The 14,705-nt window shown below is 40.2% G+C and overlaps 1 protein-coding gene across 1 annotated transcript; it reads right to left on the reverse strand.

Moving 5' to 3' along the window:
• Window positions 1–3,578: 3,578 nt before the first annotated feature.
• Window positions 3,579–10,364, reverse strand: cox4i2 (cytochrome c oxidase subunit 4I2). The gene is made up of 5 exons (XM_006804047.3): window positions 10,201–10,364; window positions 5,382–5,475; window positions 4,581–4,745; window positions 4,347–4,478; window positions 3,579–3,981 (listed from the first exon to the last, which is right to left on the reverse strand). Exons 2-5 carry the CDS (start codon window positions 5,473–5,475, stop codon window positions 3,848–3,850), a joined length of 525 nt encoding a protein of 174 aa, XP_006804110.1. The 5' UTR covers window positions 10,201–10,364; the 3' UTR covers window positions 3,579–3,847.
• Window positions 10,365–14,705: the final 4,341 nt, after the last annotated feature.

Raw genomic sequence — 14,705 nt, forward strand, 5'->3', positions numbered from 1 at the left:
TGTCAGTGGCTGTAGGAGCATGAAACTCAAACTCTAAACATTCATATCTCATCTCGCTCAATTCCAGTTATCCACAAACCCCTCCCACCTCCTTTGTCCTCCCCAGACGCTTCAGAGCTGTCAAACCGCCATCCGTCTCTTCTCCTCTTCCCCTCGCCATCCAGCTCCACCTCTTCCTCCCGTGGTCCCCCAGCTGTCACTGCACTTAGTCACGTGTGTCAGTCACAGCTGGCCCACCTGCTGCTTCGCAGACACATGCACGCACGTGCCAATCAGAGCCGGTCCACGGGAGATGGCGGAAGGGAAGGAGACACCTATCCATCTTTAATTTAAAGCTGAAGTCAAAGAGTGTTTGTCGCCTGGCGTGTTGTGCACTAACAACTGCTCGATTAATTTACTGGGAAGGATGGGGTTGGGGTGGTGGTGGTGGAGAAGGGAGTACACTCATTCCCGTTCCCAGAATCTTCCCACTGCTTCCAAATTTGATCGTATTCCAAACAGCGTCTCTCCCTCTCTCTGCTGAACAGTATGTCCTACAGCACAATAAAGCACTGTGGAGCTTTACAGGCGAGTGCTGTTTTCTCATCGAGGCACTACACTCAGCCACACCTAGTAAACATTAAAGGAACAGAGTGTAATGCAAACAAGAGAGAGAAAAAGGATTTGTGGTTGAGACATCCATCATGGTGTCCAGCTACCAGCTTTGACTCCATGTTCAAAACAAGGACTCATCACTCACGTCAGATATTGGCTCCTTTATGTTACCGTCCACATATTTTTCCTGTTAATGCCCTGATTATTGACCTGGTTATGAAAATTTCACCAAAATCAAACAAAATGCATAGCCTGAATAATCAGTATCGTTTGGTTTGCTCGTGTTCTCCTCACCGCTTTGTTAGCCAGGGTATGTTCTCAAACATTCCAGTACAGTATATATCTATTTTTTTAGCCCCATCCAAAGCTCCTCACAGGCTTGTCCCTGCTGTCCGGGCCCCTGACTCTAACGAGCTCTTTTCTTACCCATTTATAGATGTGTGCGTGTGTGTGCGTGTGTGCGGGAGCATGTGTGTGAATTTCTTTCTGGCAGAAGGGAGGCACAAATGAAGGAAGTGTGACAGCATTGGCACGACCCCCCCACATATATATGCTAGTTATTTAAGCTGATTAGAATAGTATTAGCTTAGTGAAATATTTAAAACAGACCTGATGGCTTTCAACTTTATTTATATTTGGTGTCAAAAAATAGAAAAAGGAAAAAAAAAGCATAACTGTGCTCCTTCAAATGGCCTTAAATTCCATCGTTGCATCCATGTGCACTGTCAGTCGTGGGTTTTTTTTCTTTTCTTTAGGACTGTTGGACTGCTAGTAGATGAAAATAAATGCAAACAAATCAAGAAAACGTTTTCAAAAAAAGTTATCCGGTGTGTTCCTGTTGGGTCTAAATTAAAGTTTGCTGTCATGTCCAATGGTCACTTTGTATGTCTTTAGAATGCCAATGTAAAATTTGAAATGACACTGAACCTAATAAAGCCTGTTGTTGGAAGAAATGCAGAGTCTCTTTTTCTGATGTCTTGGATAGTGGAGGGGAGTGTTGGAGCAGAGATGCATGAAGAGTTAGCCCGTGAACATATGCTGTTAAATATTCAGGGTATTTGCCAGAAGCTGAAATCAGCCAGAAGAAAGTTAATTTTATGCCACAGAAGACTGCTTAGTGGATGGGAGGAAATGGGAGTTGCGAAAATAAAGGTCAACCATGATGTAATGAGGCAATGGAGATTTCAGTCAGCTTTTAGATCAACAGTGCTAAACTTCTAATATTAACTTTATGGATTAGCTAAATAGAAAGCTAGGGTTTCAAATGAGTCATTGCAGTAGAAGAGTATAATAATATATATGTGTAGTCATCAGAGGGGCTGATGGCGCGATATGGCAGCCTCGCTTCTGTCAGTCTGCCCCAGGGGAGCTGTGGCTACAACTGTAGCTGCCTCCACCAGTGTGTGAATGTGACAGTGAATTGTAAAGTGTTTTGAGGGTCTCGAAAAGCGCTATATAAATGTAATCCATTATTATTATTATCAGTTGAGTTAAATAGTAAAACTTGGTATTTTGCCTGTGGACACTGACATGAGTCACATTGTTCTCTCAGAGCCTGCAGGTGGATGCTGGGGTGGTGAAGGGGCTGACACAGCAGGCAGTGATAATATCTCAGATAAGAGATGCAAAATTCTGCTGCATAAATAGACAGCCGAGTCAGGGGAGTGCGTTGGTTATCTAATAAAACGAATATTACTGTGTGTTAACTCAGATACGGTTAACCCCAAAGTTGTGAAACTCCTGTGTTACAGGTGCCAAAACATTAACCCTGTAATGCCAATGTAATGTAGGATTTTGTTACAAGGGTTAATAAACATTTCAGTTCCAAAAAAAAAATAAAAAAATAGAATTTTCTTGCTATGTTTTGATGGGTTGGGTCTTAGAGAGGTAAAGACAATCTGTAATAGAGTATAGCTCAATAAAATACATTACAAAATAGTTCAACAAAATCACATAAACTACAAATGTTAAAAGGGAAAAATATAAAAGAGTTTAGTGAGCCTGCTTGAACAAGGACAAACACGAACAGACAGAGCGTGATTAACACAGGTGAGAACAATCAGGGAATCAGAGGAAAACAGACAGACAGGAAGTAAAACTAATACTGGACGTGAAAAAAAAGTAACCTTTCATAACAGGCACCATCACAAAGAGCAGACAGAGGGAGGAAGAAACAGAACAAACTGAAGGAACTAAAAGTACTAAAAATCCAAAGACAGATTTGCAAAACTGAACTCATCAGTAGAATAACCGTACAGCAAAATCAGGCATCATGACTCATTCATGAACTAAAACTCACCACAGGGAAATGATCTGAAAGTCAAACACGAGAAACCAAATTTCAAACAGCAGAACAGCAATGAGCACACACACACACACACACACACACACACAGTCAACTATCCAATAATTCAAACATGAACCACACAAAACCAGAGGACTCTGACAAGTTTGCTGCTGTCAGGCAAAGCACATTTTATTTCCTTAAACTGTAGCATCATGCCCTATATCCATGTATGCTTCAACTATTGTTTTTGTTATGCAGAATCTCCATAGAAGAACTTACTAAAAGTACTTTTACCATATTTTAAACTGATGTGCAGTCTACATGTGTGAACGCAGCCTTCTAGAGCATTTTCTTAGCCAGCCTGACTGCCTGCATCTTTACAAGTTAGACAAAAGGCCCTCAAATACTGAGAATTTAGGCTTTTTCTTTTCATATTTGTCAAAATAAGTGAGTCTGCCAGTAGCCTTACCTTAGAACAATAAAAACAATCCTTTAGAACAATTACTGGACCCAGATTAACTTAAAGTCATTTCCTTTTAAAATGATTTCCACTGCTGGCAAAAACTGAAATCAGTCCATACCTTTAAGAATCTATTCATATCCCATAACCTCCTTGGTGGAGGTAAATATTCTCAAAGCTCTGATAAATGTTAATGGCACAGTTACACAGGACTCCATAATATACACACCTGACACATGACAGACAAAAGCCAAACTTTATTTTGTTACATCAGGACGGACAGAGTTATCCCTGTGACTGAAGGCTAAAGTGGCGTTAGAGGAAGATACTGTTTGGAAAGCTAGAGGTAACAGAGTACAATTCCCTAGAGAGGCTCCATCTTTCTAGTGGTTTTGACAGTCGTAACAGCATTCAAAAACAATAGCAGCTTCCTATAGTCGAACTGAGCCACACTCTCAGGTAAAAGGTCCAGACTGTGCTACCTCAGCCCCCTGCCTAGCCCCTCTTTATTTCCACTGGCCTTTTTCATAGTCCCACTTGGCAGAGATGCCCTGGATGGGGTTGATCTTCATGTCCAACATCCTCTTCAGCTGCTGGGACTTCCATTCGTCATCAAAGGTCCTGGGACGTGGAGGGTAGACTACAAGGACAAAAGAATGCAACTCACATGATGCTCACACTCCAGTACCACCTGTAATTAACTTGCCAAACACTAATAAACAGTTGCATTATTAAAGCCTGATGTTCATCTAGCTGTGCCAGGCTCTGTTCAGGTCCTTTCTGGCCCAGCTGGTTTGACTCACTGGGAGATTAGAAAAGAGCCAGAGCCATCTTTAATGCTATTAGTTATTTCCTTAATGAAAGTCTGCTGAGAAAAAAAAATGGCACTGAAGTGTGTGATGTTGACAAGAAAGGTTTGGTGTTCTCAGCCACAGGCATTGCTTGTGTTAAGTTGTGAGAGAGACTGGTTTAACTTTTTTTCAGGCCGCAAAAGTCAGATTTTACCGTAGACACTCTGCCACCAGATCACTATGCCTGTGAAACCCAGGAAGAAGAAAATGCCCCCAATGACCGTCTTCCACTCTGCTGTCTGCTGCTTCATCTCTGGGTAGGTCTTGCAGAACGTCAGCCGATACACTGCAGGAGGGGAGGAGGGGGGTAAGATGAGTGCATCAATAACACAGCACCCCCCCCCCCCCCCCTTCTACTGAGCATAATGAGCTAAACTAAAGAACCTACAGGCAATCTTTTCTTCTTTAGTCAGCTGACCCCAGGGTCCTTTCTCTTTCTGCTTCAGGCTCTTGTCAGCATCAGTCAGGACATCTTTGTAGGGTTTGTCAGGCAGTGGGATGTCCACACGGTCCCAGTACATTGGCTGAGACATGTCCACTGACTCGGACACCTCTGGAGGCACAGATACAAAGATATTCAGCAGTGTACATTTGTCCCCCCTCACAACCCACTCTATCATTGATAAGCCCAGGTACCATCTTGTCTATATGAGTGTGTAGTTATGAAAGCACATAAGCGCCATCTGCTGTTTAACTCAGTATACTGCATGATGGGAAACCCCTCCACTAACAAATCACATTACTTGACTTAAATCCATAATTCCTTTTGATCACGTCTTTTCTATGGTGACGATCTTCGTCAGTTTCTGGCATTACTAATATTAACAATATAAACTGCAGCCATTTTAGCATGAAATTGTTGGTAAACACTTCAGTTTTTATCAATAACTTTAAGCCTTAATTTACACCTGTGTTTGTCTACTTTTCAAATTCCACATCGCTGCTGTGATAGAAACTTCATATCTCCATGTTAGCTTAACATATGTCTGAAAAGTTTATGCTCTGAAAATTTAAGGTCTTGTCAGTATTTACCCTTTTTTGTGAGACAGAAAAAAACTTTAGAGATGCCATTTTACTTATACTATTAAATAAAAGTAAGATTAAAATATTTATAGTGGACCTATAAATCCCATGTCGGCCATGAGCTAAATCCCCTTTGTGAGCTTTTTCAGAGGTTTTCAATCTTCACCTTTGCTCGCCATCCTCGTGCTGCTGGTAGTCACGGCAGCTATCGCGCGCCTGGCCAGGAGGCTTCCCACGCGCCCAGTAGTCAAACGCAGCATCTAGAAACAGGTAAATGTACATTATCATCATTATGACTTTACTGGCATATAGTCATAGACACCTTAGAGACAAACCTCGGCGGTATAACTTGAGCTACAGGTCAGTGACGGTTAAACACTGGAGTCTTTAGAGAGAAGAAAACAGTCAGCAGGAGCCATACAAACGCTGCTGGCAGGGTGAACACGGGTGTAATTGATAAATACAATTAGGCGCTGCACTGTGTAGTGTCACCGTCACTGCAGTGAGCCAGGATGCACAGCACTAATACAATAAGGCCATAATTAGTGTTCTTAATTATGTTTACTCTGCAATGTCGCATTCACATCACTGCTATAAAACCTGGAAAAGAAAGAGTTTCATCTCTCTTTCCGACACAATATTTTTAACATTCGAGGGTACTAGTTAGCCTTACCCCCCAGCACCTGTCTAAACTAACCTACCTACCTACATAAAAACGTTTTTCTTAGAAGACATAATAACAATAAATATTTTTAAAGTGCTTTTGTGGATATTTTGTTGAGTCCATTTACATATAGGGGATTTTCACATACTTCACTGAGTTGACTCACTTGCCCCCACCACCCCTCCCCCCAATGTAAAAATTTCTAGATCTGATACTAGAGTAATAGTAAGAAGCAGTATTAATTGTCATATAAGATAAGATAGCCTTTATTAGTCCCAGAGATGGGAAATTCACATTGTTACAGCAGCAGTAGTGGACGTGGCAGGAATAAATAAATAGATGCAGTATACCTAAGAACAACAATACTATGCAAACATAGAAGAAACTATACATTATACAAGGCAGAAAAAATATAATTTAGATATAAATAAATGTATTTATATGTATATATGATACAATAGTACAGTATGCTAATAGCAGCAGAACAGAATGTTTCACAGTGCGGTGGTTGGATGTCAGTGGCAGCAGGTATTGAATATTGCACACTAAAATCCAGGTAACTTCAAGGTTAACTCAAGGTTTTCACTACTACCAGGGTGGCTCTCTTCTTACCTGGGAACATCACTGTGGTAACTGGGTTTTCAGTACTACCAAAGTGGTTCACTTGGGAACATCACTATAGTAACGTAGGGTGCAAACCCAACTTACTCCAGAGCATGTTAGGTTCTAGATCAGAGATTGGCAGATAAGAAATCACTGTCTACTGACGAATCACTTCTCTTGCCATGGATGATCCCTCTGACCTATGTGCATTGATGATAGGAGAGTTTAAGCTTTTCAAGAGCATGTAAAATCTTTGTGCATGCCTGATGAACAATGGTATTGTAGATTATTAGATGCAGCTTTATTCCTTTATCTTGTCTGCATCAAACAATTTTACATCAGTTTTATTGTTCTGTCAGTATTTATGCATGATTCTGCATGACCGTTATTTAATAAAGACAGTGAAAAAACACCCTGACAGTCGATACACCTGGACATATGAACAGCAATATCTAAATTGAATACAGACTGCTGCTGCCCATTGATAGGTAACATTATTTTCACTTGCTGTTACCTGGCACTAGAGCTGTACCATAAACAAATAATGAAGCCCAATTTTCCAGAACAGGGACAGAACTTTTAACTAACTAAAATAATAAAGTACATCCAACTTAGCTAATAATCTGTAGTGATCTAGCCTACATTAGCTAATGTTTCTGACACTGTTTAGAAAGCAAAAATACACAGACACAGCAATGTCCCCACATTATCAGAACACTTTGAAATGTTTGGTGTATTTCATGTAAAGTGTGTTTTAAATCTGCACCAGTGATTTGGGTCATGAAATTACCTCTTCATCTTTTTGCCACTGCAACAAAAGTCTTATTTATTAATGACAAGCCACACTGTTGAAGTAACAACGCCTGTGTGACTGTACTGTAACATCATGACAACAAGAACACGGAAGGGTTCAATCTGTTTTCATTCTATCCTGTACCATCTCTAGGAATGCAAAATGTCATAAAATATCAAAATAACACTATTGTTAGTACTTTTACTATATCCCAAAAGGTTGATTTTTTCATCTGGATCTAGCAACATTTCGTCATTCGTTCACCTGCAGGTTGGGGAAGCCTGCAGTCAGCTGAGACTGAAGAAGTCACTTGGATGAGTGGCGAAACGTTTCTCCCACTGAAAACGCTACGTCCAGATGAACAGAATCAGCCTTTTGGGATTTACTTAACTGGATGTTTAAGCATGCATCAAAGTGCTTTTTATTATGGTTTATTATCTGGCTACTCTAAAGCAAAAGATAATGAGGTGGCCAGACTACCAAAAAGAGGATTTGGCACTCTTCCAAGCCACCTTTATAAAGCACTTAATGAGATTCACCTGATTCGTCTGATTCCCTGTTGCACATAACAAAGCAGAGACGGTATTTCTAGCTAGCTTTTAAATAACAATCTGTACATCAAACATTATTTAGCAGTAGCCTGATCAATAGATATTTGAGATTCCTTAAATGTAATGAAAGTGTCTGCTTAAAATAGGTTAAAATTGGGCTAATAGAGTTTTTATATTGCCCAGATGAACAGGTTGTAATCCTTAATTACTTGTCAATAGATCTGCTATAACAGATTATCTGAAAGAAGTTAACTGGATGCATTCATGAAATTCTGGGTTGTTTATTAAACTAAGATGTTATAAGGTCAAGTCCTGTGAAACACTGGCAACATGTCCAGGGTGCACCCCACCTCTCTGCCCCCATTACCCTGAATTGGATAAGCAGGAAAAAAAAATGAATGGATGGATATAAGGTCAACAAGTACAAATAGGTGTCTTATTTTAGGTACCTGATGATTATGTGGACTTGCTCTACTGCATGTGGTTAAGAGAATGAAGTCATGTTTATGTTTGTCCATTTATCTGCTTTTCATCTGGTAAACCCAAACAGGGATTCTTAGGGAAGTGATTCTCAAAGTTATTAGCTGGAAGCTCGGCATGGTGTGCAGCATGTCCTTTAAAAGATTTGAGGAAACTGGACAAGTTGAGGACAGAAGTAGAATTAGCAGCCCTAAACCCAGTTAAACAATATCTGATGAACAGTATCTGAAGTATTCTACTTAAGAAATGGAAATGATAAAAAGGATAAAAAAAAAAAAAGAAAGATGGAAAAGATAAAAAACCTGAAAAAAACAGACGAGGACCTGAAATATAGCTTTTACCCTTAAGCTGAACCACTAACTTTTTACTGAAGCCTCGCCAGAAATGGTCACAGTGGAAGGGTATTTGACAAGAAGCCATCGTTAAGGATGGGAAATGGGGAGAAAAGGCTGAGGTATGGAGTGATAAACCTAAATTTGATATTTTTGACTCAAATCATGTGAGTAAAGTCAGGACAGACGTGCAGCAGTAAGTGTCTACATCCATCTGAGAAACATGGTGGAGGCTCTGTTATAGTCTGGGCCTGCATTTCAGCCGTTGGTGTTGGGGATTCTGTCAAAATGATGAAATTATGAACACAGGAATATAACATCAGATTTATATCCACGCTCAGTGTAATTTGGGAAGTTTCTGATTGGTAATGGCTTCATTTTTCCAGCACAAATTAAATCATCCCAAAAACACTTCTAATGCAGTTTTTAAAAATATTATTTACTGTGTTTCCATGTGTTTTTGGATGTTTCAAAAATCGTTACATCTACTTCCTGTTTTGCTAACAATATAGTGAGATATATATAGAAATGAGTTGTGGCTCAAGACTTCTGCACAGTGCTTTAACAGAAAGGCACTAAGACAGAAATTAAGTCTGATCCTTGATAGTTAAAGTTTACCTAAACAAACCTGGTATTATTTGCAGGGTCCATACCAGTGGTCTAGTTCATTTCAGATAATAACTACCTTTTAGAAGTACCTGTCCAATGAATTACATGTTTCTAAAATCCCTGTTAGGTGGCAAAGTCCCTACAAAGTATGTACCAAGTATGTCTGCACAGCATTTATCTTTTTGAGGATTTTCACAGAGGAAATTCATTCCATAGCCCCTTATCATAACCATCACAATTACATCCCTACCCCTTACCCCAGCCTTTTCTCATTTCTAAACTGAACTCTATACCAAATTGTAACACTCAAATAATGCATTGAAAGTCTGTGCCAAAGTGAGGTCGTGCCTCACTTTCCTAAAAACGCCCTCACTCTAATGGTATATAATTTAAACTGGTCCTCACTCATATTGGCAAACCACTACTCAACACCCACCCCCATACACAGCAAGTGAAAATGGTGGAAATTGGCCATGAGTCAGTTGAAGTGTCTGAGCTGACCTTCTGAAAGGGCAGAGGTAAATGGAAACATTTAAACTGTGTTACAAACACATATTTGAAAAGAAATAAGAGACTCGGTTTGTGCCTTTACAACACCTTTTCTTTCTGCAGAATAAAACTGACTCAAAGACCCACTGGCAAACAAAAAATTATACAGAGTTGCATCAACAAATCTTGAAGTTCAGTTTTTATTCTGCAAAAATAACCAGTAGCTATGATTTACTTTAATTTGCATTAAAAGTGTGGGTTTTTTAGGCTGCTCATTTTGACACACTTCTAGAAATCTCTCAGCTCAATCTATGTTGCTTCTCTGCACGTCCGCCTCCTCTCCCTTGCTGTTTGGGGTTGTGTGAGCAAGGAGACTGGTCTATTATTTCATCTATTTCCTAAAGTGTTCCTTGCCAAACAACACTACAGCCTGTTTATTGGATCGGGCAAAGAAAGATACTCACAGTAGCGGAATTAAAGCTGCAGCAGCAAAAAGCCAAATCTTGAGAGAAAAGGTCTCTTTAGAGCTTTCTTTCCCGTTTCGTCTCTGCCCTTATCGCCACATAACACTAAGCAGGAATCAACTGGTGGGTGGGTGAGAGAGGCTGGATGGAAAGAAGAGTGTAGAGAGAAAGAGAGGGAGGGAGCTTAGACTGAGAGTGACCAAACTAGTGCAAGTAAACAAGCGAGCAAAGCATGTGATAGGACTAGCAAAGAAGGGAGCGAGGCAGAGTTTAGACTGCAGAACAAAGGCAATACAAGGGCACATTACTTCTCTTACTGACCCATCTCCATGTGCTTTCTTCACTGCTTACATTCAGACAGAGTGGAGACTTTGGGCTCACATTTGTTGTGGTTACATTAGGACACACAGTGGACTATCTTTTACAGTACAAAATGAGAGATGAGTGCTTGTATATGAACAGTCAGACAGAGATTTCGGGAAATAAAGGGTAAAGTTTCCATGATTTACCCCTAATGCATGTACAAGTGCACGCTGGCACCAGGTCCTCATTAATCTCATAGCTGTGACCAACTGCTACTGGGTTATATGTGGTGCACAAGCTGGTCAACAGTCTCCTATGTGCAGGCAGGAGGATAGGGGTCAAATAAGGACAGACTTTTTCATAGTAACCTCACACTGCTCAGTTGTGTGAGTCTGCCAAAATACCTAGAACCCAAAATGCAGTTAAGGTGGCATTAACCTTTTAAACATTTCTTCATGAGGGGGTGGGGACATAAAAAGCACTTTTCAGTTAAACTCGACTTAAAAAAGGAAAATAAAGTAGACATGTTGTTATTAAAAAGCAAGGGAGCTAGTCGGGAATGTTTCTTTCACTCATGTTGTTTTATATAACCCTAAGATTATACGCTTTGGTTCACTGACACTATCTGAGTTTATAGTCTGGGAAATGCAGGAAAAGCTGGCTGATAATGTAAGCCAGCCAGCACGGGTCAAAGTACAGCTAGAGTTATTTGTTGAGAAAGGAAATCTTGTCATAAATTATTATCCCATCTTTGTTTAGTGTTCCATCTAAGTAGATAAAGAATTTTAAATGCACTTTCCAGAGCAAAATCAAAAAGACAAACAAAGAAAAAAAGTGCCATTTTTCTCCTAAGTTTTGGAATTCAGCCAGGTGGTAGTGTGAGGCAGGAACGCAGAGTTGGGGGAACTTCCTGCCCATGCTGCTTCCTTCCCTACCATCTGTAGTCATAATCAAAGTACACTCTCTGTCAGTTCTAGAGTTTTGCATATCTGGACACAATAAAAAAAGATCTAGTCGTTATCAAGTCTTAAAATTAGATAAATACAACATGAGATGAACAACAGCACATGACACATTACACTGTGTCATTACTTAACAATAACTGAGCCAAAATGACAAAGCAGTGTGTGGAAAACCCGAGCACACTTAGTACAATAACTTTTAGAACAATAATTTGATGTAATTGTCTTTTGTATGACACTATCAGTCACTCAATTGAGTTAACTGAGCTATGCTCCGCTTTCTTTAAGCCTCGCCACAATCAATGGCGGTCTGGACTTTCACTTGGCCACTGCAAGAATATATATATATATATAAATAAAACACCCAGCACGCCCCTGGGTTTAACCGCCACGCGGTTTATCCTTCAAGCTCGGGTCCTCTACCAGAGGCCTGGGAGCTTGAGGGTCCTGCGCAGTATCTAGCTGTTCCCAGGACTGCGCTCTTCTGGACAGAGATCTCCGATGTTATCTGCTGGAGCCACTCGCCTAGCTTGGGAGTCACCGCACCTAGTGCTCCGATTACCACGGGGACCACCGTTACCTTCACCCTCCACATCCTCTCGAGCTCTTCTCTGAGCCCTTGGTATTTCTCCAGCTTCTCGTGTTCCTTCTTCCTGATATTGCTGTCATTCGGAACCGCTACATCGATCACTACGGCCGTCTTCTCATGTGAAGACATAGTGGTGTCTACCACCACTATGTCCGGTTGGTTAGCCACCACCATTTTGTCCGTCTGTATCTGGAAGTCCCACAGGATCTTAGCTCGGTCATTCTCCACCACCCTTGGGGGCATTTCCCATTTTGACCTCGGGACTTCCAGGTTATACTCGTCACAGATGTTCCTGTATACTATGCCGGCCACTTGGTTATGGCGTTCCATGTATGCCTTGCCTGCTAGCATCTTGCACCCTGCTGTTATGTGCTGGATTGTCTCTGGGGCATCTTTACACAGACATATATATATATATGTCTGTGTAATATATATATATATATATATATATATATATATATATATATATATATATTTACACCTACTGTCAACTGTACTACTGCTACCTTTTCAGTAGCAGTAGTTGCCTTCACAAGCCAATTTCAACACACAGTGTGGTTCCTAACATTTATCAACAAAACAGTTTAAAACATAAATAGAAAAGTCATATATTATTAAAGTGGGTGGCATTGTGGTTAGCACTGTTCTTTACAGAAAGAAGATCCTGAGTTAAATTCCACCATCAGGCCAGGCTCTTTCTGTGTGGAGTTTGCATGTTCTCCCCGTGTTTGTGTGGGTTCTGTCGGGGTACTCCGGCTTCCTCCCACAGTTCAAAGATATGCAGTTAGTTTAACTGGAAATCTAAATTGTCCTTAGGTGGGAATATGAGTGTGAGTGGTTGTCTGTGTCTATGTCTTAGCCCTGTGACAGACTGGCAACCTGTCCAGGATGTAGTCTAAGGAGCTTGGAAAGAAAAGCCTCTGGACTTCTTTAAGTTGCTTGAAGACGTTTTACCTCTCATCCGAGAAGTTTCTTCAGTTCTGGGGTCAAATGGTGGAGAGTCCCAGATTTAAGCCCTGTGGGAGTGTCCCCCCAGAGGGACAGTGGACCCCTTAAGACTTAGACTCCTTAGACTACGGTGACCTGGATGACTGAGAACCTTCACAGACATACTGTCCAGGGTGTACCCTGCCTTTCACCCCAAGACAGTTGGGATAGGCTCCCACCCGCGACCCTGAAAAAGGATAAGCGGCAGAGAATGGATAGATGGATATTATTAAAGTAATGAGTATAGAACCCTAAAAACAAGAAGAGACTTTAAGGGGTTTTATTCTTAAAAAATATATATATATATATATATATATATATAATAATGGTAAATAAAAAACTGTAGTTGCAAATGATGGACTAACCTTTTACCCTTTTTGCTTTTAGGGGTAATACCAGATACACCCACTAGACAGCAGCACCACACAAACATCCTTGGACTAGCAAACTGATCTCTTTATTTGTAACCATAGGTGAGTTTGAGCACCCATAAAAAGAGTCTAAACACCCCATATGTTTCTTCATAGCACCACTAAAAACACAATAATCATAATAATGCACTGTAGTATTTTTATGCCATTGTTTTTAATGGATTCATTATCGAATAAGACTTTTGTTGCTGTTGTTGTTTTCTATGTTTCATCAACTGAAACATAGCAAAAGTGCAAACTGTTCTGACAATGTGGAGGTATTGTTGTGACTTATAAAGTGTCTACTTATTTATATTTGACTTTAGCTAGATCACTAGACATTTGTAGCATATTCTGTTTCATTGTTACATTAAACGTTTGGGTGGCAACACAAAGACTGAGAGGAGGATAGAGAGGGAGCAAAAAGAAACGAATGCACATGTCACATTCAAGAAATTATGTTTGTCCACATTCATGTGACAGACTACAATCTATTCTCCACTCTTGACATTTTGAATACACAATGCTCTGTGTTGAGTCTGGACAATACAGGTTTGTATGAATTACAAAACATTTGTGTAAAACCGACTCTGTTACCAGTTTGCTCCTTGTCCAGCTGTGTGGAGAGGCAGGGTGATTTCCCACTGTCTTTACTGAATAATGGTGCTGTAAGTGCTTAATGATTTGGTGGTCTGCCTCTGCTGTATGTGGTTAAGAGACTGAAACAATGCTGTGTATGTTTGTCCTCTTTTCTGCTTTGCCACAACTTGTTCTTTAACTTACTTTGGAAAATTCTAAAGGGCCCATCCTAAATCTAGTGAATAATATTGATTACTTACTATGAATTATTCTAAGACACTACAGTAGACCATCCAGCTAATTGGGTTGCTTCTAAATTTCGTATTTTGGGGCTTCGCCTTAAAATATAAAGTGCAACTGTTGTTGTAATATCAATCTATATAAATAAAATTGAATGGAGTTGAAGCCAACAATGTAATCTGTATGCAACTGAATCGAGATCTAAAGAGATTTGCAAACATAGTCTGTTAATATTAAGTTCAAAGCACTGTATGTGCAACATTATGGTTGATCCTAGAATCGCCCCTGCTTGCATCATAATTAGAAAATGAAAGCATTAACAAAAAAGGCACATTAGTCAGTTAGAGTTGAAACAAAGCCAAGTATTTATCTTGCTGGAACTCATCCAGGCCGTATTTCACTGGTGTATAAGTTCCTTTTCAACCATTTAAAGCA

The sequence above is a fragment of the Neolamprologus brichardi genome, chromosome 20 (genome assembly GCF_056152115.1).
Source record: "Neolamprologus brichardi isolate AB-2024 chromosome 20, ASM5615211v1, whole genome shotgun sequence".
NCBI classification, from domain to species: Eukaryota; Metazoa; Chordata; class Actinopteri; order Cichliformes; family Cichlidae; genus Neolamprologus; species Neolamprologus brichardi.